General features: G+C 44.9%; 7 protein-coding genes across 7 annotated transcripts; 4 read left to right on the top strand and 3 right to left on the bottom strand.

The window, feature by feature from the left end:
* Positions 1-1,628: 1,628 nt before the first annotated feature.
* PAAG_01857 (hypothetical protein) lies at positions 1,629-3,931 on the bottom strand (the record flags this gene model as incomplete). The annotated part of the gene is made up of 2 exons (XM_002795923.1): positions 1,629-2,619; positions 2,688-3,931. 2 exons carry the CDS (start codon positions 3,929-3,931, stop codon positions 1,629-1,631), a joined length of 2,235 nt encoding a protein of 744 aa, XP_002795969.1.
* Positions 3,932-7,498: 3,567 nt separating this feature from the next.
* On the bottom strand, positions 7,499-8,722 carry PAAG_01856 (hypothetical protein; the record flags this gene model as incomplete). The annotated part of the gene is made up of 2 exons (XM_002795922.2): positions 7,499-8,525; positions 8,607-8,722. The coding sequence occupies 2 exons, from the start codon at positions 8,720-8,722 to the stop codon at positions 7,499-7,501; spliced, it is 1,143 nt and encodes a 380-aa protein (XP_002795968.1).
* Positions 8,723-9,008: 286 nt separating this feature from the next.
* PAAG_01855 (hypothetical protein) lies at positions 9,009-11,516 on the top strand (the record flags this gene model as incomplete). Its single annotated transcript, XM_015844468.1, has 2 exons — positions 9,009-11,022; positions 11,068-11,516. 2 exons carry the CDS (start codon positions 9,009-9,011, stop codon positions 11,514-11,516), a joined length of 2,463 nt encoding a protein of 820 aa, XP_015701472.1.
* A 445-nt stretch (positions 11,517-11,961) lies between these two features.
* On the top strand, positions 11,962-12,792 carry PAAG_01854 (hypothetical protein; the record flags this gene model as incomplete). The annotated part of the gene is made up of 6 exons (XM_015844467.1): positions 11,962-11,968; positions 12,048-12,137; positions 12,235-12,299; positions 12,362-12,433; positions 12,503-12,601; positions 12,679-12,792. 6 exons carry the CDS (start codon positions 11,962-11,964, stop codon positions 12,790-12,792), a joined length of 447 nt encoding a protein of 148 aa, XP_015701471.1.
* Positions 12,793-14,218: 1,426 nt separating this feature from the next.
* Positions 14,219-15,023, top strand: PAAG_01853 (hypothetical protein; the record flags this gene model as incomplete). The annotated part of the gene is made up of 4 exons (XM_015844466.1): positions 14,219-14,255; positions 14,321-14,492; positions 14,543-14,632; positions 14,723-15,023. 4 exons carry the CDS (start codon positions 14,219-14,221, stop codon positions 15,021-15,023), a joined length of 600 nt encoding a protein of 199 aa, XP_015701470.1.
* Positions 15,024-16,470: 1,447 nt separating this feature from the next.
* PAAG_01852 (hypothetical protein) lies at positions 16,471-16,773 on the bottom strand (the record flags this gene model as incomplete). The annotated part of the gene is made up of 1 exon (XM_015844465.1): positions 16,471-16,773. The coding sequence occupies one exon, from the start codon at positions 16,771-16,773 to the stop codon at positions 16,471-16,473; it is 303 nt and encodes a 100-aa protein (XP_015701469.1).
* An 808-nt stretch (positions 16,774-17,581) lies between these two features.
* On the top strand, positions 17,582-19,123 carry PAAG_01851 (RING finger protein; the record flags this gene model as incomplete). Its single annotated transcript, XM_015844464.1, has 1 exon — positions 17,582-19,123. One exon carries the CDS (start codon positions 17,582-17,584, stop codon positions 19,121-19,123), a length of 1,542 nt encoding a protein of 513 aa, XP_015701468.1.
* Between the last annotated feature and the right edge of the window lie 406 nt (positions 19,124-19,529).

The raw sequence follows: 19,529 nt of genomic DNA, 5'->3' as shown, positions 1-19,529 counted from the left end.
TACACCCACAAACAGAATAACAGATCAGTGGGCAACAGTTAGGTTAAATAAAAAGGGAGTTCCCAGCATCGAGCGCCATATGACTTTTTATATAGCAGAGAACGATATGGCGGTGGTTAAATAGGTCGAAAATCCCTCCAAACAACGACGAAGGCGACAGGGTGCCATATCTTTACAATGACTTACTGAGCCTTTTCTGGACGAAATAGGTCACTGTAGGAAAGGAGCGCTCATTTCTACGAAGTCAAGAGCAGAACCGCCGGTAAGTTGTTGAGGCAAACATGGTTGTTGTTTACCTCAATTCTGTGGTTAGATCCACAAAAAAATGAGGAGACAAATGACGTCACTGGTTAAATAGTTACTGACCCTACAAAAGTAGCTCGGAAGGTAGTTTAATTAAACTATTTGGTGCCTGCGCCCAAGTCTCATAGCTATAGGAGATAGAATTTTGCAATGACACAAGTATCAGTAGATTGACAAAAGACATGCGTGAATTGAAAAGCGGAGGAGGTAGAAGTTCAACGTTGCTCTATTTTCCCTGGTGCTGAAACCATACTCCAGAATTATCCAAGTATATCTGATTATTTCAAATGTAAATAGCACTACTTCGTCAACTGAGAGAAGTAGGTCCACTATATAGTTACAATAACAGGAGCAGAGGGAGAGCACACTACCACATCCAGTTCATTTACCTCTTGTTCGACACCCGTCAACACCTAGCAGTTCTTGTCATTGTTAACTGGACAGCAAACGCCAGCCTAATATTCCCCTTTTTATATCCAGGGAACCTATACGTAAGCAATCCGAAGGAAGGGGGAAATAGCTATAGAGGGAGTTATTCATGCATGTACTAGCTAAAGCTGGAATGAATGCGGGAGAGAGGCTTGAAGTCTGAAGGGATAAAAGAAGAAATGATATAAAATTATAGATATATTTTCATATATATACCTCTGGCGAAAACTACAGATAGATGTTACATGTATATGTTTGTGTAAAGCGGCCTGGGTAGATTACAAGCAGATGTGGGTTAGTTGCCAGGTGGAATAAACCTGACAATCCTCGAACATGACGATGTAGAATTCTTAGTTCTCTTGTTCTCCTTCCTTTCCCTTTCTTTTCAGTTCCTCGAATGTCCTAGGTACTGTACGTAGATCTCAGGACCAAGTAGACTAATAATGAAATTGGAAAATGAGAGATGATTGATGGTGGTGATGGAGACATGTCCGATATAGCGTCACAGCATGATCCTCGGAAAAGGCAAAACAATAGAGAAAAGAAAAGGGAAGGCAAAAGGCTTTATTTGTAATAGTGAAGTGTAACAAAGGTAATAATAATAATAATAATAATAATAATAAAGAACAGAGAAATGGTTGAAATAAATAGCGGGAAAATGATCTGAAAAAAGGGATGGAAGAGAAATAGTGACCCCTTGAACGAAATATACCTTCGCATAAAAGACAAAACGCTAATGCTAGGAAGGGGGAAAAAAAAGACTAAAATAATATATATGTGAAATGAGACAACACCGTAAAATAGGAGATAGATTAAGTCTCCCCAACCCAAACGCCTTTATTTTTCTCTCTTTAATTTTCCACAAGCGCCACCAATCCCTCTGTCCAGCAGGCATTTCAACGATGGCTCCACTGACAGACGCAAACCTTGTTCTCGTCATAGTCCTTACGAATTTCTTCAAGAAGACTTTGTCTTCTACTCAGGACACCGAACTTGGCCTTGCTGGACAGTGTGGTTTCGGTTTCATCGACGGGGACCCGCGATCCGAGAGGGCCCGATATGCTTCCATCATCCATCACCTGCATTTGCTCGCAGTATGGCGGTATGCCATCGACGGATGATCTTTTCTCCTCCAGTTTGATCCGGCGAGGGTACTCCATGGGTGGATCCCCGCGTGGCTCTAGATGTGAAGACCGTTGATGCAGGCTCCGGAGTCCTTTGCTGGGTACTGGAGTTGCGGTAGCGAGCGTTGTAGCGGTTCGGCTGAAAGCAGAATAATTCGGGTCTGTTGAGCTTCCCATTGTCATAGAGTGTTTGATTGGTTGGTTAACATATATGAAAAGCTCTAGGTATGTGCTGTTCCACCAACAAAAGTAGGGCCTGTCACTAGGCTTTGACATTATTGGCACTGTCTCTTGAGCACGGCGGAGGAGCTGGGGTCCATTAACAGCTTGTCCAGATGGAACTTGAGGGAAGTTAGACTCGGGAATGATCACAAGTTTATCAAATGGTGTAAAAAAGAACAACGCTGGTCCGAGTTCTGGTTCTGTTTTGTCAAGCATCAATTTGAGGTCGAAAACTGTATCAACCAGCGATGGAGCTTGGGCGCCATATACGAAACTACCGTTTCGCCTGTAAGATTCAAGTTGAAGGTTTTTTGATCCATCTGATTCTTCAGTCAGCAAACAAGGAAATGAACCTTGAGCCATACATTGCCATGAAGTTGCAAGGTCGGCGTCATTCACACAGCTACTGGATGAACGATATAGGGAAGAGGCAGGTATATTGAATTTGCCTGTAGGAATGGGGAGAAGTGAGGGTGTAGCTGTCAGATGTGCCGCATCCAATATGGTAGTAGCCGTCACTGTCACAAAAACAGAAGTAGGACTAGTGAGATGTTAACTGTGAAATCCTGAAAAAGGTGTGTGCTGGTAGGAAAAATTTGTAGTCCTTACCGAGTAGTTCCCAAAGCTGAACTAGCACTTGCTCCGCCGGCTTTCTCTCCCCGCTTGTTTCCAACTACTCCTCCAACTATTCCACCAATCACGGCTCCAATCAAAACTACAATGGCCATGAGGACGATAGTCCATATTTGAACGTTGAAGCATACCCTCCTTTTCCCTTTCTCCATCAACGTTTCCTTGATAGTACCGCTTGGGTCATCTGCTTGCGGTTGCGATGAGGCGGCACCTTCCTGTTCAGGCCCATTTTCATCCAGCAGGGTTCGCGAGGATACTCCTGACTCGGTGGAGACAGGCATGGTGACTAGGACCTCCTCGGGAGACGTACTGCTATATTCATGTGCTCCAAATTTTTGGGGTAGACCATCTGGATATCTTGTGTAAGGGGGTAATTGCTCAGCATGTCCATCTGGACTAACAATGTCCCCAACTTCATCTGCGGTTTGATTTTGGGGTTGGAACACCTGGCCATGACCAGGGAATCCCACAGGGATTGAGTGTGCCTCTACATCTTCCTCCTCCGGAACAGTATTTTGAGGATACAGGCTATACGGATGTTGCGGAGGCATTGAGTCGACATTACTCCGTTCTACGGGACGTACTGTAGACGTGGAAGAGTTAGACGTAGAACGACCCAGCCCGGTGGCTTGGGGATACATGGCATATGGATGGGTGGGCCTTGTCTGGCCGGTATATGGACTTAGGGCTCTAGGCATAGAGAACCGTGAGGATAGGCTGATGCTTCGATGTGCGACGGATGAAGGAGGGTGGGATATAGACGAGGCAGAAGACAGTTGACGGATAACAGATGAGGTGATGGCATTGTTGGAGACATTGGAGGCATTAGACATACGACTTAGTGTAGGTTGTTCAGGTTGAGGAGGATCCGATTCCGGCTGTGGAGAATCTGACTTTTGCGACATTTGCACTTGGAGGGAGGCAACAGAGTCTCGAAAGGGACTTTGGTACAAGGACAAACTACCATGCTCATCATCCAGAGTTGACGACGAGCTGGAGGAAGAGTGGTCGGGCTGATCGAGGCGGTTTAGGAGCAGATCTGGGTTACCAAAGGAATCCAATGGCTCGAGAGAAAAGGCATCACTGAAGACGTCTGTGGCAGGAGACTGTTCAGCGGAATGTTGACCAGCAGACAGAGGAGACCGTGGGCGAGGAGGTCTGGATGGAGGAGAGAGGTCGTGAATTTCTTCAGGTGATGGTGATAGCGCAAGCCCGGACATAGTGAGTGCACTGCCCACTTGGGGTGATGCGATCCCCTCCAGTTAAGTGCCACCAAACACTACCTCAAACCCACGCCTCTGGCGCCACGAAAAAGGTGCAAGGGAGCGTCGAGCAACAGACTAATGAAGAACGGCGGAAGATATCGAGAGTAAAAGAAAAGCGGGTGAGAGGAGGGACCTCGACGACCAAGGTAATAAGTAGAGGATTGGGGGGAAGCAGGTGGAGGTTGGTTCAAGGTTGTAAGTGAAAAAGTGATGAAATTTGGGTGTTTGGTTCTTGGGACGGGGGTTGATGGGGCTTGATTGTCAGTGGAGAAACCTTAGTAGCTGCCCTGGCCTTACCATGGCAAGACAAGTTGCAAGGGCACAGGAACCACTACGTTAATTTCTATACGTTTTCTTTTATTTAACCAACTGGTTGGTTAATGAGTTAACTAGTTAGTTAATTATTTATTTAGTTCTTATTATTAACGACCCTTGGGAATATTCAGATTGAGCAATATGACTTCTCAATTCACCGATGGCTATATTTTCGGGCTTCCTGTGGCTCAATTCTCCAGTATCAATAAGGAGCGCAGCACGGAGTACCGGTCAGTGCCTGAGCAAACGGACCGTAACCCTAATTAAAGCTAAACTCAATATGAAAAACTCAAGCATCGCTTCGATGTAGTCACCATTATTTACTATATTTTGGGGGTGGCACACTCTCTCGATTGTATGCCCTGTTGAGGAGAACAAACATCTCTGGTGAGTTGATTTATCTATTGATTATAGTACTATTGATACCAAGGTCAATATGCACAGTTCTGTACATACATCACATGCTCCGTATATCGCCAGCAGTGAACTATACTTTTCATCTCAGCAGTTCTTGTTCTGGTTATATCCTCCATATATCCCCACCCTCTAAGTCTCTGACTCAATGTCGCCTAGATTGAAATGTTCGATATCAAACATACCGCATGGATACGCCCACCCACTCCTCTCCTAATTACCGCCATGTCGGCTGCAAGCAGCCGGCCGTCATACTGCAACATTACACTAACTTACATACACTAGGTGACTAATCAGTGCTTAAGAATGTTCCAGGATGGAGTACGGAGTATGGAGTAATAGCGTCATTGCTTGAGGAATGGTTGTGAGGTTAAAACTGGTACTATAGCGAATTTGAGAATTTGAAAAGGAGGTCCATAGCTCCCTGGGGTTGACTGAATGGTGATATTTCGGGCCAACTGACCATTTGGCCGCAGTTTATCTTTTCTTGCTCCCCAAGTAACAGTAAGAATTTTTGTAGCATATCAATCTCTTTCTAGGAGGTGTGTTTCGCTCTTGAAACCAATGATGACTGACCAAGACCCCATCAGCATTTAGCATCTAACTATAAGTTATTGGTCCCCGCTCTCGATGACACCGACCAGACGAATTGCCAGCGCACCACCAAATCCTTGTATCAATATTTCCTTCCTGGAGAACTGCCCACCTTTGGGCCAGGGTCAAGGACAAGAAATATTCAGGGAACGATGACTCCAACGACCAATGATAACATCTAGAGGGTAACTGCAGCACAAGGTTTTGATGCCGTTGCAGTGACTACATCAACTCTCCGGGGACTATCTGTCCTTTCCGGCCCTATATCGAGCCCGTTTACTCCGTGCAGCAGTAAAATAATAACTAACTGAGGTCTTGGAAACAAGCTTTGTAATTTCCATTCCCGATCGTCACATGAAACAGGGTATATTTCTCATTCTTTTTTGGAACTATCCAATGTTCAGATTCAAGGACGCTGGGGTTGAGTTGAGCTTCAACCGGTGAAAGCTTGAGCTAGATCCTTGGATTTTATTTTCAGGAGTCAAAGGAAAATATATCTGCTGAGAATGTGAACATCTGAATATTACTTTGCTTATTTCCCAGTATTTCAAAAGGTGAAAAGGAAGGAATCCATATTTCTCAAATTGGAATCAAGATGTCATGACTCTATTAGGATTCAGTCAACTTTACTAGTTATCTTCAATTATATTTTTTACTGACCTTTTGATGCTTCCGTGCAGGTGCTAAAAGAAGTTGAAATATCATTCAATATGTCATAAAGATGATTTTTTCACTCGTTGCATATTCTCTCTTCACATGCACCTTGAATATACTGCTGAAAGGGAGACAAGTGCTATGGCTCTCTTATTTTTCAATTTTGAATGTGTTTAGAGGTAAATGTGTTTCTATGTTTGCGCTAATGTAAATGCACTACTTCTGTGCATGTATAAACTCTGAGCTCAGCACTACCAACCTGAAACACCTCTTTATTAAATCGCCTTATACATTGAAAGGGGGGTAAAACTTAACAGCACATAAAAATGGCTTACAAAGCTTGAAGTAAAGAACACATCTGGTGTCAAAAGTTTATGTTACATGATATGTTTTGAAAGAGCAGAAAACCCTCATCTGTAAAATAAGAAATAAAAGAATTGAAAAATAACTAATCAATAAATTGCTTATCAGAATCATTAATCTTATATATATATAATCCTAACTCATCATCATTATTAGATGTTGATTAGATTACTATTTGAATTTGAATTTGAATTTTTAATGATATTGTCAATTCATATACATTATCACAATAAATTTTACTGAATATTGTAAAAAGTTAGCTAGTGAATATATAAGAATACTTGACTATATTGTTAATGTTATATTACTATCAAGTTATCAAATATTTAATAAAAAGATTACTTTATAGATATAAGCGTCACTCAAGAATATGAGTCTAATATTATGTTAAGCATTTAATCTTAAATTACGAGAAGTGTTATAAAGTTCAATTCCTCTTATAACTTGAACCAGCGACCATTGGATACTCTGACATTCAAAGTACATGAATAGTTTATGAGAAGCAGGACTTAGGAGAATAGAGGATTAAGAAGTGGTCGATTTATCAATCACTGCCCTCGCAAACCAAATCACTGTCCTGAAAGATTTTGGATTTGTAGGTGGCTTTTCAGCTTGAGCAGCGGTATCGGAAGCGACCTGATTCCGTACGGAGGCTCGGGTTATATCAGGACATGGTCGTTGTGTTCGTTTATACAAAAACGCTTATCCGATAAAACACATAATTTTATATCATCAAGAAAAGGACTCAGGGTTCCGAATTATGGGCATTAAATGCGTATAGACATGGATAGATTAGAATTTTGAAATTAAATTTTTATATTTTGGACCATACGAATTCGGGAGCACACAACCGAATATCCAGAATTTCCCTTCTCACGGGAACGTCAACAAAGTGTGCTGACAGAGTATTGCAAGAGCGTACAAAGGACATAGCTGGGATAGGTCGTATATTGGTGTGATTCTGACAGAATGTTTGGAATGGTTCTAGCTCCTCTCAAATATGGGGAGAAGATATCGACATCCATTTTGGGACTGGAGCTTGAGGACACAAACCAAGTGAGGAGAATTGGAAACAGGGCTTGTGTGCGTGAAGAAATCGCACCCAGCTTCCAGGCAATTCAATAGGCGTGTGAGTCCTGTAGTTGCCTATTGTCTTCAAGACGGACTTGCTGAATCAAATCATCAACCTTTTCGTCTCAGATCGAGGATTTTGGAGAGGTGAACAGAACCCTTTTGGCCCCAGCCAGTGATTCCACTTTCAATATCTGGACGAACTGTCACATACCAGGACCAAGCTCGTCCATCCATTTCGCCCTGACTGAGCACAGATACCCACGACTGGCACAGGAGATCAATCGCTCCGAGCAAAAGAGCTAGGGCTTTCTCCTTTTCGGATGTCAAATCTGAAGTAGATCGTTTCTTCTTTGCTGTATCTGTGGCCGAATCCATTGGCTTTTGGAACGTGAACGATTTTAGTAAATAATTGCGGGCTGCCTCTGGCCTGTGGATTGGGAGGATTGGACTGATCAGACGCGATTTTGGGGCTTTGCTATTTGACTTTCTCATAGCTTCCGGATCTAATCCCCACAAAGCAGGTTGTGTATCAGAGTCTTTGAAGCTGATGTGTTCGTTGTTTTCCATTTTGGGAGTCTCCAATTTATCAGAAAGATCGTCCGTAGGTTTCTCCGGCGGGGCCTTCTCATCCCAACTGTATCCCCACCGTTTCAAAACGTTGATCTCTCTTCCGAGGACTTTCACTGTTGGTTGTCCTTGACCCCATCCTTCGTCTTCTACACTTTTACCAGTCTCAATTCCAAGACTAACAGCTTTGCTCCGGCTGTTGGCACTGACAACCGCTTGAGCCAAGCTTAGTCTGCTTGATAGGGGCTGTTCTGGCATTGTATATTTTAACAGTACAACTGCAAAGGCGAGGACCAGAGGCGCTCGGTTTGTCAACAAGATAGTTGAAGTTATCTCGTCTACGTTGGTCGATAATGGAAGGACCAACGCAGATTCAAGCTGAGAGGCGGATGATGCATCTGAGCTTAAATCAGACATTTTAGATCTTTTTGTAGGTGAACCATCGCCCTCATGGGGACGTTTCTTTGAAGTAACTCTACGGGCAGCATTCGAGACCTGTTTTGCAACCTTCTCTTCACCCAAAATAGATTGAAGCGTTCTAAGATCCTTTTTCAAAATCTCTTCCGGACTAGAGACATGCTGTTAGCTACTGCTCTATGAACGAAAAAGGATATGTCTGTAATATATATGTATGATGTGCCACGCATACGTGATAAGATTGGCCTTCTGAAGTTCCTTCGCTTTTGCCATTGCGACAACGAGGGGCAGCTTCGAGTCCTGGGAAAGGAAGCGTAGCAATGCTTGAATTTGGGCTGGAGTCGTCATTTTCACTGATGGTATAACTCTTAACCTAAGCTTGATATTTGTGAACTTGACGAAAGATGATGCCCGTCTTACGTGTCGTTGGGATATTATTCCGAGGTTGGTTAACATAGCACACGCGCCTCGGCGCCTATTGAGTTTAACTAGCAAAAATGGCAACTTGAGACGAGCTCAAGGCTTGTCATTGAACCTCCGCTTGACGCCAAAACGCAATCTTCGAACCTTGAAGAATGAGACCACTCAATACACCGTCAGCATAATTAAGCTAAGCAATAGCTGCAATTGCAAAATGCCGGAAGATTTAAAAGTCAAGGGATTTCCTGATCTGTCGTCTAAGCTGTCCGCCCCCGCCAAGAAATCTCTGTTCGAGCGCCAAAAAGCGGAAGCTGAAGCCAAACGTGCAAGAGAAAAAGCAGAAACCGAAGCTGTCTACGAGGATTTTGTGAAATCATTTGAAAACGATGGCGATACGTCTACGCGCTCAAGCACTGGAGGGAGGACAAGTCCATATGGTCATGGAGGCAGCGGGCACACAGGTGGCCCGATCGCCCCTTCAAAAAGACATTTCACAAGTAGCACGATGAGATCCGGATCTGGGAATCTGGGAGGATCACATCCTTTTGGTTCGAGAAAACGACCGTTCGAAGCGCTACAGGCATCCCACAGGGACAGAGACCCGTCACATGGCCTTTTCGCTTTTGAGACCCCTCCCCCGGCCCATGTTGACGCCGCCGCAGCATTTCAGACTTCTGATGATGAGGATGACAAGCTCACAGACAAGAAAGAAGCGGAAAGAGCTGCAGCTAAGCCCACCCTTCATCTATCTTCGTTGCCGCCGGGAACGTCTCCGGCAGTTGTCAAGGCTCTTGTTTCACATGCACTCGTTGTGGATAATGTTAAGATCTTATCGGCAAGCGCCCAAGGAGCTGGAGAACGAAGGATATGGTCTGCAATTGTGACATTGGCAAAAGGAACAGCTGCTACTGAGATGGATACTGTCGTTAGCTCATTGCAGAATAAATATCTGGGATGGGGTTACTATCTGTCAATATCACGACACCTTTCATCAGCCGCCATCAACTCCACCATGCCAGTGGTAACCGGGTTAACTTCTTCCACTTCCCAGCCATTCGGAGCACGTCCAACAAATCAGGGCCCGGGAGGTCATTTTGGTCGTGGTGGAACTCCTGGTGGTCATCGTGGTGGCTTTGCGCCACCGTCGTCTTACGGGCCAGGTTATGGTGGGAGGGCTGGATCTAGTCTGCAAGTTGAGGTTAAACCTCCATCTGACCTGAAGCAGCTAAAACTCATCCATAAAACTTTGGAAAATCTCTTAACTTATGGTCCTGAGTTTGAGGCACTTCTTATGAGCAGAGCGGAAGTACAAAAGGACGAGAAATGGGCTTGGATATGGGACTCAAGGAGTCCGGGTGGAGTGTGGTACAGATGGAAGTTATGGGATATCTTAACGGGCGCAAGAAGAACTAGGAAGAGACACTCACGAATGCGACCTTCTCCTATTTCTGTTTTCGAAAGTGGACCAGTTTGGATACCCCCAGAGAAGCATCTACAGTTTGAGTATGTTACGAAAATGGAAGAGTTTGTATCCGACGAAGATTACGATTCTTCAGATGAGGATGATTCAGACAGGGAGGATGAAAGACGTCTTGATGGCGGAACTTTAGAAGGTAATAGTGATGGTATTGGTCACTTAAATCCCCTCCAGAAAGCAAAGCTCGCACATTTGCTTGCAAAACTCCCTACTACAAATTCGAAGTTGCGAAGGGGCGATGTCGCTCGCGTCACCTCATTTGCGATTCACCATGCTGGACACGGCGCTGATGAAGTTGTGGACATGATCGCTTCTAACATTACCAAACCACTTGCTTTTACTAGCGCTAACCCGGAACGCCAACGACGGGAGACGGAGCTTCGTGGCGGTAAACCTGAGGAGGGTGATGAGGCGAACACGGAGCAAGACAACCAAATTATCCCATCTTCCACGAAGCCATCAAAAGAAATTTTAGATACTTCGTCTGCTAAGCTGATAGGCTTGTACGTAATCTCTGACATCCTCTCCTCGTCATCTACAAGCGGGGTGCGGCATGCCTGGAGGTATCGGCAACTATTTGAATCAGCCCTAAAATCACACAAAACCTTTGAGCATCTTGGACGCTTGGAGAAGGAGTTGGCTTGGGGTCGGCTGAAGATCGAAAAATGGAGGAGAAGTATTGGCAGCCTTCTATCTCTATGGGAAGGCTGGTGTGTTTTCCCTCAGTCAAGCCAAGAAACATTTTGTTCAGGTATTTGAGAAACCACCCCTTACGGAAAAAAGAAAAAGTTTGAAGAACAGAAGCGTGCAGAAGCGGAGAAATCTACAAGTGTTTTTGGTAGCAAAGGAAAGAGTAGATGGAGAACGGTTGACGAAGAGAGCAATACAGCACCCGCAGATACCGGAAGCGGTTTGGAAAGCGAGAAAATGGACATTGATGTTGATGATGATGGGGTGCCGATGCCCGATGACGATGATGTTGATGGGGAGCCTATGGATGACGACATCGATGGCATTCCGATGGAGGATAGTGATGTGGAGGACCTGGATGGTAAGCTGGATGAGAATGGTATGGACGAGAGCGAACCACCCAGTGCGGCAGGGGGCGTAACTTCTCACGCGTCGGGCGACAATGCAGTTACCGAAGCCCCTCTTAATAAGCCACCTGAGACTGAGCGCCAACCAGCTCCTCGACGTCGTCGACCCAAAGCGGAAGACATGTTTGCGGATTCAGATTCCAACTGATGTTCATTGTGGAGTACTCATTTTCAGGAGCGCTAGGGTCTCTTTCATTTCAGCCCTTTTATGTACAGTACTGATCCCTATTCTTTTTTTTTTTTTTTTTTTTTTAAAAAAAAAGTGATGTAGATTGTATCCAATACATTTTATTTATTTTAGACATCCACATCCATATATCTTCTCAATTTGATTTTATATAATAAGTTGAAATTTCTGATAGAATATATTATGGCAACATCGCGAAGAATTTAGGTACTGCGAAGCTAACCCCTTTTAGCAATGTTTGTTTTCGCTTGAGTGCAAAAACACTTTACTACACTTCTCCATTCTACTTGTAACCCCACTACAACTCATTCCTGGCAGTCAATCCTAACCATCGACACTGGCGGAGATTTGATCAAATAGGCGTGACACATAGACCAGGGAGTTTCTTCTATAAATCCTATACAATATGACAGGTGAGTTTATGATTCATTTGTCCTGTGTCCTTCTTTCTCGTCGTGATTTCCTTTTGCGACCGATCCTCTATCCTACAAGCAACCATTGTTCCAACATCTCTCCTTGACATAACCGGCACGAGTATCGCTAACGGATATCGCTTTCCTATAGACTACGCAAGTGTTGCTCGTAAGACCTACACACCTTGACCTTTTATCACTAGTAATCGGGCAGAGCTGTTTGGGATAGATGGGACCTCTCTGCTAACGACCCATTCTCTGAGTAGAGGAATTCGTTTCCTTCTATTATAACACTTTCGATACCAAGCGAAGTGCTCTTCGAGACCTTTATGTATGTGAGGAGCAGCTTAGGAACGATTATGATGTATGTTTGGCTGATGATGAGGGTTACAGCGTCCCAATTCGATGTTAACCTTCGAAACAGCCTCTGTTCAAGGCACCGACGCAATCATAGAACGACTTACGGTCAGTACGCAGCAGTGGCTAGAGTGATTTTTAAATTCTATTTCAAGTGTATTGATTCTGGTCAACTAGGGCTTGCCGTTCCAAAAGGTTACACATGTCCAGTCGACTATCGATGCACAGCCAACTGAGGAGGGCGGGGTTGTCGTTCTCGTGACAGGTGCCCTAAACGTGAGTTTCAATCAGCTTCTGCTCTTGGAATGTCTCCTCGACTGCTTGTTAATGCGGGAAATATCGCGAAATTCTAGGTTGATGAGGAACCAAAGCCGATGAACTACACGCAAGTCTTCCATCTCCGTCCCAACGGGACAGGAAGCTTCTACGTCTTCAATGACATCTTTAAACTCGTCTATCCCCAATAAATATTGATTCCACCTATCGAAGTACGAATGGGAGTCGGAGATGGAAGTGTTGCGAGGGGTATTTTGGTGTGTATAAAATTTCGATACCACTATTGGTTTTTTAATGGTGTGGCCGGGAGCGTTGTCCAGAATATATGTCGGGAATAATATGGTCCACGCAGACGCTGGCCACAGTGCTTCCTACCATAAAAAGTAGAACATGTGGTTCACGTCTCTCCCGTTGCTACTGTCCATTTCCGTTTTATTTTAGATCTGGGGAAGGAATGCAAATACCAGCAAGGATATTCTATAACAATCTGCTATGTCATCGACCATCTCCTCCCGGAACCGCGTTGAGATCGAAAGAACCTATTGTCCTTCCTTCAAAATTGGCTGCAAGTGAATGTTGTAGCTCTACCCAGTTAGTATATAGAATTGTACGTACATTACCTGGGGCTCGATTAGCCGCTAAAAGGTCTCACATAACTATCTATTTAAAGCTCAAGTCGCAGTCGGGTTACTACTTCACAGTGCCCCAGCTCCGTAGGCAAACATATGCTGCGCCCAGCCATTAATTGACAAATATCCCCATCATTTGCGTGTTACACGATTGGTATCTTGGTATCATTCATGTCCGTCTTCAGGGAACAATTTTATGTGGCAGTCTAGCGACAACCCATGGAGTCTGCGCGCGTGAGGTTTGTTGTTGTGGGTTGACCCCAAAGCTGCACGGGTGGTAGGCTTGGCGTACTAAAATAGGACTAGCGCCAAATCGTCAGCAACGACCCAGAACCAGGGTTGAACCTGATCAGGCCATTCATGTCTCCAAACAGCTCATCTCACCACACGAACCACTTAATTCAAATACCTACTTTCATCCTGACGAACTCTACTTACCAGTTTTCGCGCAATTATACTCTTTCTCAACAGCCGCAAACCTAATTCGTAACCCGAAGAGCGACCAGGAGTTCAAACAACTTTCTAGACAAGTTGTTTGTTCCGCCACTTTGCGCATCGCTTATCAAAAGGCATCAGCAAGACAAAGATATAATAGAGCTGGAATCCGGACTGCTAGATTTTTCGCTTGATCTTCTCCTTCACTTAATTACATTGGATTTCCTGGTGTGTGCTGCGCAAAGAGCATCAAATTACATCCTTCCCAAGCCGGTTCGGGGACCTAATACGTTCGACATTTCGTGGTTTTTGAGACCTCCAAAACTTACCGAGACCTCAAAACTTGCCCTGACGTAAATCACCAACTTCTAGTCTGTCAATCTCTGCGAACGGCATACTCTCGATTGTAACCAACTGCGAAACTCATTGCTTAGGTGGACACCTTGTCTCGACGGAATCCCGAAGTCCTTCAGCGCAAACCGGAGCTGAGCGTGAAGTTTCATCAACAAACAAATACCGGTCTTTCTCGGGCAAGTTCTATACAGTCTTCAGAATGACAATCGCAGAAGAGTTCAAGTCAAGGAATTTCAGTAAGACTTCTTTGATTTCCCTGTTATGCCACGACGACGGAAGGGCGTAAACTGACCCTGGACAGGTATTTATGGGCAGTGGTTAGTAAAGCAAATTTCAGCAGCCTTTGTCGCTTGTTCGAAACTGGATATAGTTGTTTGGCTATGTTATATGCGTATCGTGATTATCCTAAAGAAATTGGCAATTGGAGCAGGTGGTCGACTTTGGGACAGACCTCAGTGGATGAGTGGTCTATCGTTAGCCACGGTCTTGGCCTGTCTGAATTAACTAACCTGACTTCCTACAGGACCGGTGTTCTATGCATACTCCTATGTTTTGCTCTGGGAATTGCGAATATCTTCCACATCAGAGTGATAGCTTTTAGTATAGTTTGCTTGTAAGTGGCATCATTTGATAACCCCCCCCCCCCCCCCACCCCCCCCCCCCTTCCTCTAAGATAGCGCCGTTATCTAACATAGCCATATAGAGCATCATCATTCCTTCTCATCTTCGTGGAAATCCCTCTCCTACTACGAATTTGCCCGACGTCGTCTAAATTCGATGCATTTGTCCGACGTTTCACGACAAACTATATGCGCGCTCTGATGTACCTCATCCTCAGTGTTATTCAATGGTTGAGCATTATTGTCGATCCAACCAGTCTTATTGCCGCCGCCATCTTTCTCTTATTAGCAGGCGTTTTCTACCTACTGGCCGGCCTTACAAACCAAGAATTCATGAGTAGCAAGACACTAGGTGGCCAAGGTGTTGCGCAGATGATTATTTAGGATGGAAATTACCCCTCTATTTGTTAAATCTCACAATATACGATACTCCCACAAGCGCAAATTTTCAGTGGACCAGCGGCAAACGTTCAACATGCTCGTGTTGGCATGCTTAGTTTGTGACGGCTGAACGGGGAGGAGGAGCATTCAGTATGTGACTATTGCCTTTGTTTGAGATTATGATGATTAATTGCTAGTATTATTGTACTCTATATGATTTTATTTTGCTCCTCGTGGTGAAAAATGACTTAGGAATATCATTCCCGAATGCCCATATTCTGGTTTTGTTGCTTTTGCTTTTTGAATTAGTTTGTCCCTCTCTCTCTCTCTCTCTCTCTTCCCTCCCCCCCCTTTTCTTCATTTATTCATCTATTTTTCTTCTTTTCTTCTTCATTTTTTCTTGGTGGTATTTGGGCGTACCTTTTATTTACTGTTACCCTCTATGGTATGTGGGTTTGGTTTTTCTTGGGCTCTTTTAGTTTGTTGTAACCCATCGTCTGCCGATTTTAGGCAGACAGCTCCTCGCGTAGTAAAGGCGTGGATTAATGAAGTGAAAAACCCTCAAATATGGGCTGGACACAAGAAGTGATGTTTGCTTGCCATATGGAGTCGTTACGAATTTGAATTCACCTCTGCAGAATCCTTGGGGATGGGGGCCTGCCTGCATGACGCTCTCATATGTTTCCTCGTCGGATACGAATAATGATATAGTCGACCACCACCCGTTCTCTGCTATAGTCGCCAACAGAGCCCTAAATCATATACATCTCACATATATCAAAAGAGATGTGCTGTTGCGATGTCATAGAGAACCAATATCTCAAGTAAAATCTTTCACAAAAGTTGGAATGACATGAAGGACTGATTCAGAGTCAGGAACTTGTTGCCTCATTTTGGTACCAGCTAATTCACAAAACACCTTTTGAATCAAGGGAAGCTAAGGTTAAAGCTTGAACAGAGTTTTGGGGTAACTCGCGGCGGATATCTCTGAACCTACCCACCAAAGGAGAGATCCATTCAGGCGGCAAGTAATAGCATGGTTCAAACCAGGGAAATGCAATCCCTACCATCAACCATAATGATGGGGTTTCAAAAGATAAACTATCCAGTGTTACTTGACAGGACATGCTCTGGGGATGCAGTCTTATATGTTGATACTGAAACCAATGAATGACAACAATGATAATAGCATTCTCAAGACTTTCTTGCGAAGACTTGGAAGACCAACAACAATCAGACCCAGGAGTAAGATCGACCAGACAGGGCAAACGCCCGCAATTTCTCTGCTCAGGTGTAAGCACAACGGCACCACCAAAGGATTCCAATGTTGTTGACATAATTGAGAAATGTGGCAACCTTAACAGCGAGAGCCAGAGCGATAATAACACTCATTCATACCACTCCATCTCAATTGGATAGGACTGCAAAGCTGCATACCCTATTTCGGTTCTTATGGGGTTGATATATATGTACACCATGGATGCATCCATGCAACCCAGCCTGCGAAGAGGATAGGAAGGGGTGGGTTAGCAATTTGTTTTTCCGGATTGGAGGATGTTTTGGAGGATTGCGTTGAATGCGGTATGGGAGATGCAGGGAGACACTGCTTGACTGGGGATTTGAAAACATCGGACCGTGAAATTGAAACCCGTTGTTGTTGTTGTTGTTGTTGTTGTTGTTGTTGTTGCTCATTGCTGGTATGATTTACTTCGTGTGTGCAAGCTACTGTATGCTGCGCGAAGACGAGATCCATACCCCCCGGTTAGGCTGATAGGGGTGTGTGGCTGGCGTGGTCGGCTGCGCCATACCGACGGCTAAACTGACCCCTCGCATCGAGGGAGTTCATGCCAACAGCCAAACCATGCCTGAGGTGTGAATACATTTACACTCTTTCGCCTCAAAAATCTGTGCTGCCTTCTGAGAATGGCTGAGGCGCATATATGGGAATTCCCACCTAGGGCATGGGCACTCGAGTTAAGAGGCCAAACAACATAACTAGTTGTCCTAGTGACTCATAAATTATGATCCTTTTTCAGGATGCCCTATTTAGTGTAAGGCCCCATGACTCCAATAAACAGTCCTTTGGGGTTGGTTCCACTTCACCCTTCATGAACTTGAAGCCAGAAGACGTTCAGATGAGATGACTCCTTAGGCTCTCAATCAGGCTGCCTGTGCTGCTTACATCCCCCCGCCTGGAGCTAAGATGGATCCCTGGTGTCTGCGGGTTGCGGCTCATCCAGTCATTCTCCACCAATGCGTTGTTAGTGACTCTATTGAGCTCTGCTGCCTGCCAGCTCTAGAGGGAAACCAACATCGAGGAATGATATATTTCGCTGACTCGAAGAATAAACCATAGAATGAATCCTTCATAAATCTCAGCTATTCTCCCAGTTCTTTTTTGTTCTACTTTCGCATTTCTCGTTTTACCCTCATTAGCTCTTAAATTTAATATACCGAGAGCTTTACATCTATCGATCCACCGTAAGATTCCGAGAATTTTGCTATGAGGGTTTCGCTTGTTCCTCTTTTCTTTAGATAAATCTATCCTGACAACCGCAACTATGGGTTGTTCTAATTCTACTCATGTGGGCGAGGAATCCGACGCTGACCGGAGGGCGACCAAACCACTGAACCCCTCTATCGCCTCCACCCTGCTCCTGAATTTCCATTCAGAAACACTTGAAGCTCCTTCGCAAACAGGACTCTCTATGGAAGACCAGCTGGCTGTGGCAGCAGTTACAGATGCATATATCGAGGAGACAAGAGAGTTCGAAATGACCCTGATGGAGATAACGAACGAAATATTCACGGAGCAATATGGAGATCCGAATGTAGCCGCATTTTACTATGTTCCAGAAGGCACCGCTGTCCCGGAGGAAAAGAGGGAGCCTGCTAAGGAGTGTCGCGTCTGTTTCCAGGCTGTTTCCGTCTACGCGTCCATGCTGTATCCATGTAAAAGGTGTACAGAGTTTACTTGCAGTGATTGCCTTCGGAAAATGTTCACCACAGCCTGTGTTGATGAGTCCCGGATGCCTCCACGTGGCTGCTGTGGTCCGCTAAACATTGGAGTGGCTGTCTCTGTCCTTACTTCAGAGGAAATACTTCGGTTCAAGGCCAAGCACGAGGAATGGTCGACGGCCAACCGTGTGTATTGTCCAGTCCCTACATGTTCTGCCTTTATCCCCTACAGGCTCTTTCCCCCTGATTACCACCCGACTGCTCTAAAACTGACGAAGCCGGAAGTGAAAAAGAACCCACCATCAACCCTCAGCCCAGCACAACTACAGACTCCGCCACCCACTCCTCCTTCCCTTTCCCCCTCACCGCCTCCACAGCCTGCATCTATATCTTGCCCAGAGTGCGCCATTGAAATATGTTGCGCATGCAAGCAGATGGCTCACCTTGGCGCTTTGTGCCCTGAGAATGCAGGAGAATTGGATCCCGAACTAGCTAAGCTCTTGAAGCAGTGGAAGGTCAAGCGCTGCCCTAAGTGCCGTGGAGCAGTAAGGCGAATGTATGGTTGTAGCCACATAGCCTGCAGATGTGGTGACCAATGGTGCTGGCATTGTACTCAGCCTATCGAATGGTGTCATAAATATGGTTGTATAGATGACATAAGTGAGGACGATGAGGAATATGATTCATACGGTGACGGCGGAGATAGCGAGAATGAGAATGAAACTAGGAATCAGGGCGAAGGTGAAGCAGCTACTGCGATCAGAGACCTGGACCGAGGCGGTAGGTATCGCTGGAATGGTGGAGACCATGACTTTGGCGAAGAACCCGTTTTACACCATTATGACCCCTTCGATTGCTACCACAGGTGGACCAAGGCTGAGACTTCAGACGTTAACGATACGCAGAACTACGCCTGTGAACGGTGCTGGCGTGACATTGCTCCCCGCCAATTTACGTATCCAGAAGTGGCAGAATTGATGGAACAGGGTTTCATTTTGGAGAAGCCCATTGTGGATGGAGAAAACCACGAGATTTCAAATTTGAGGCTTTTTCTCTGCAATCGATGTATGCTGATGCTCTGTGATGACTGCCAGGTCGCCAACACCGCGGACAAGGTAGCTAGAAGACAGTGGGAAAGGGTGTAGGATGATGCATGAATTGACCTGGAGTCTGTGCTTTACGGGTTTTGGCGTTTTTTGTACGAGGTGATGATGATCTTGATCTTCTTATTCTTCTTTCTAATCTTCACATCCCCTTGGCGCTTTGCAGGCGGATGTTGTTCCCAACAAATATTTCTTTTCTTTGCTTCCTTTCTCCTTCCATATAGCTTATTCCCACGTTTCCCACTGTTATATGACAGTTTACAATAGGGAGCCCTCGTCATCTGTCTATTTATTCCCTTTTTCACCAGGCGGAATAGCTGTTATCCAAATCCATTGGCCAGTAGGGAGTATTGTTGATTACTAAAACATTGAGGGGGGGAATATTATGTCATCCAGGAACGTCACCCCAGATTTCGGACTTTATGTTGAACAAAACATTTCAATCGAT

The sequence above is a fragment of the Paracoccidioides lutzii genome (genome assembly GCF_000150705.2).
Source record: "Paracoccidioides lutzii Pb01 unplaced genomic scaffold supercont2.4, whole genome shotgun sequence".
Classification (NCBI taxonomy): Eukaryota; Fungi; Ascomycota; class Eurotiomycetes; order Onygenales; family Ajellomycetaceae; genus Paracoccidioides; species Paracoccidioides lutzii.
This window is presented reverse-complemented; position numbering and strand designations above follow the sequence as displayed.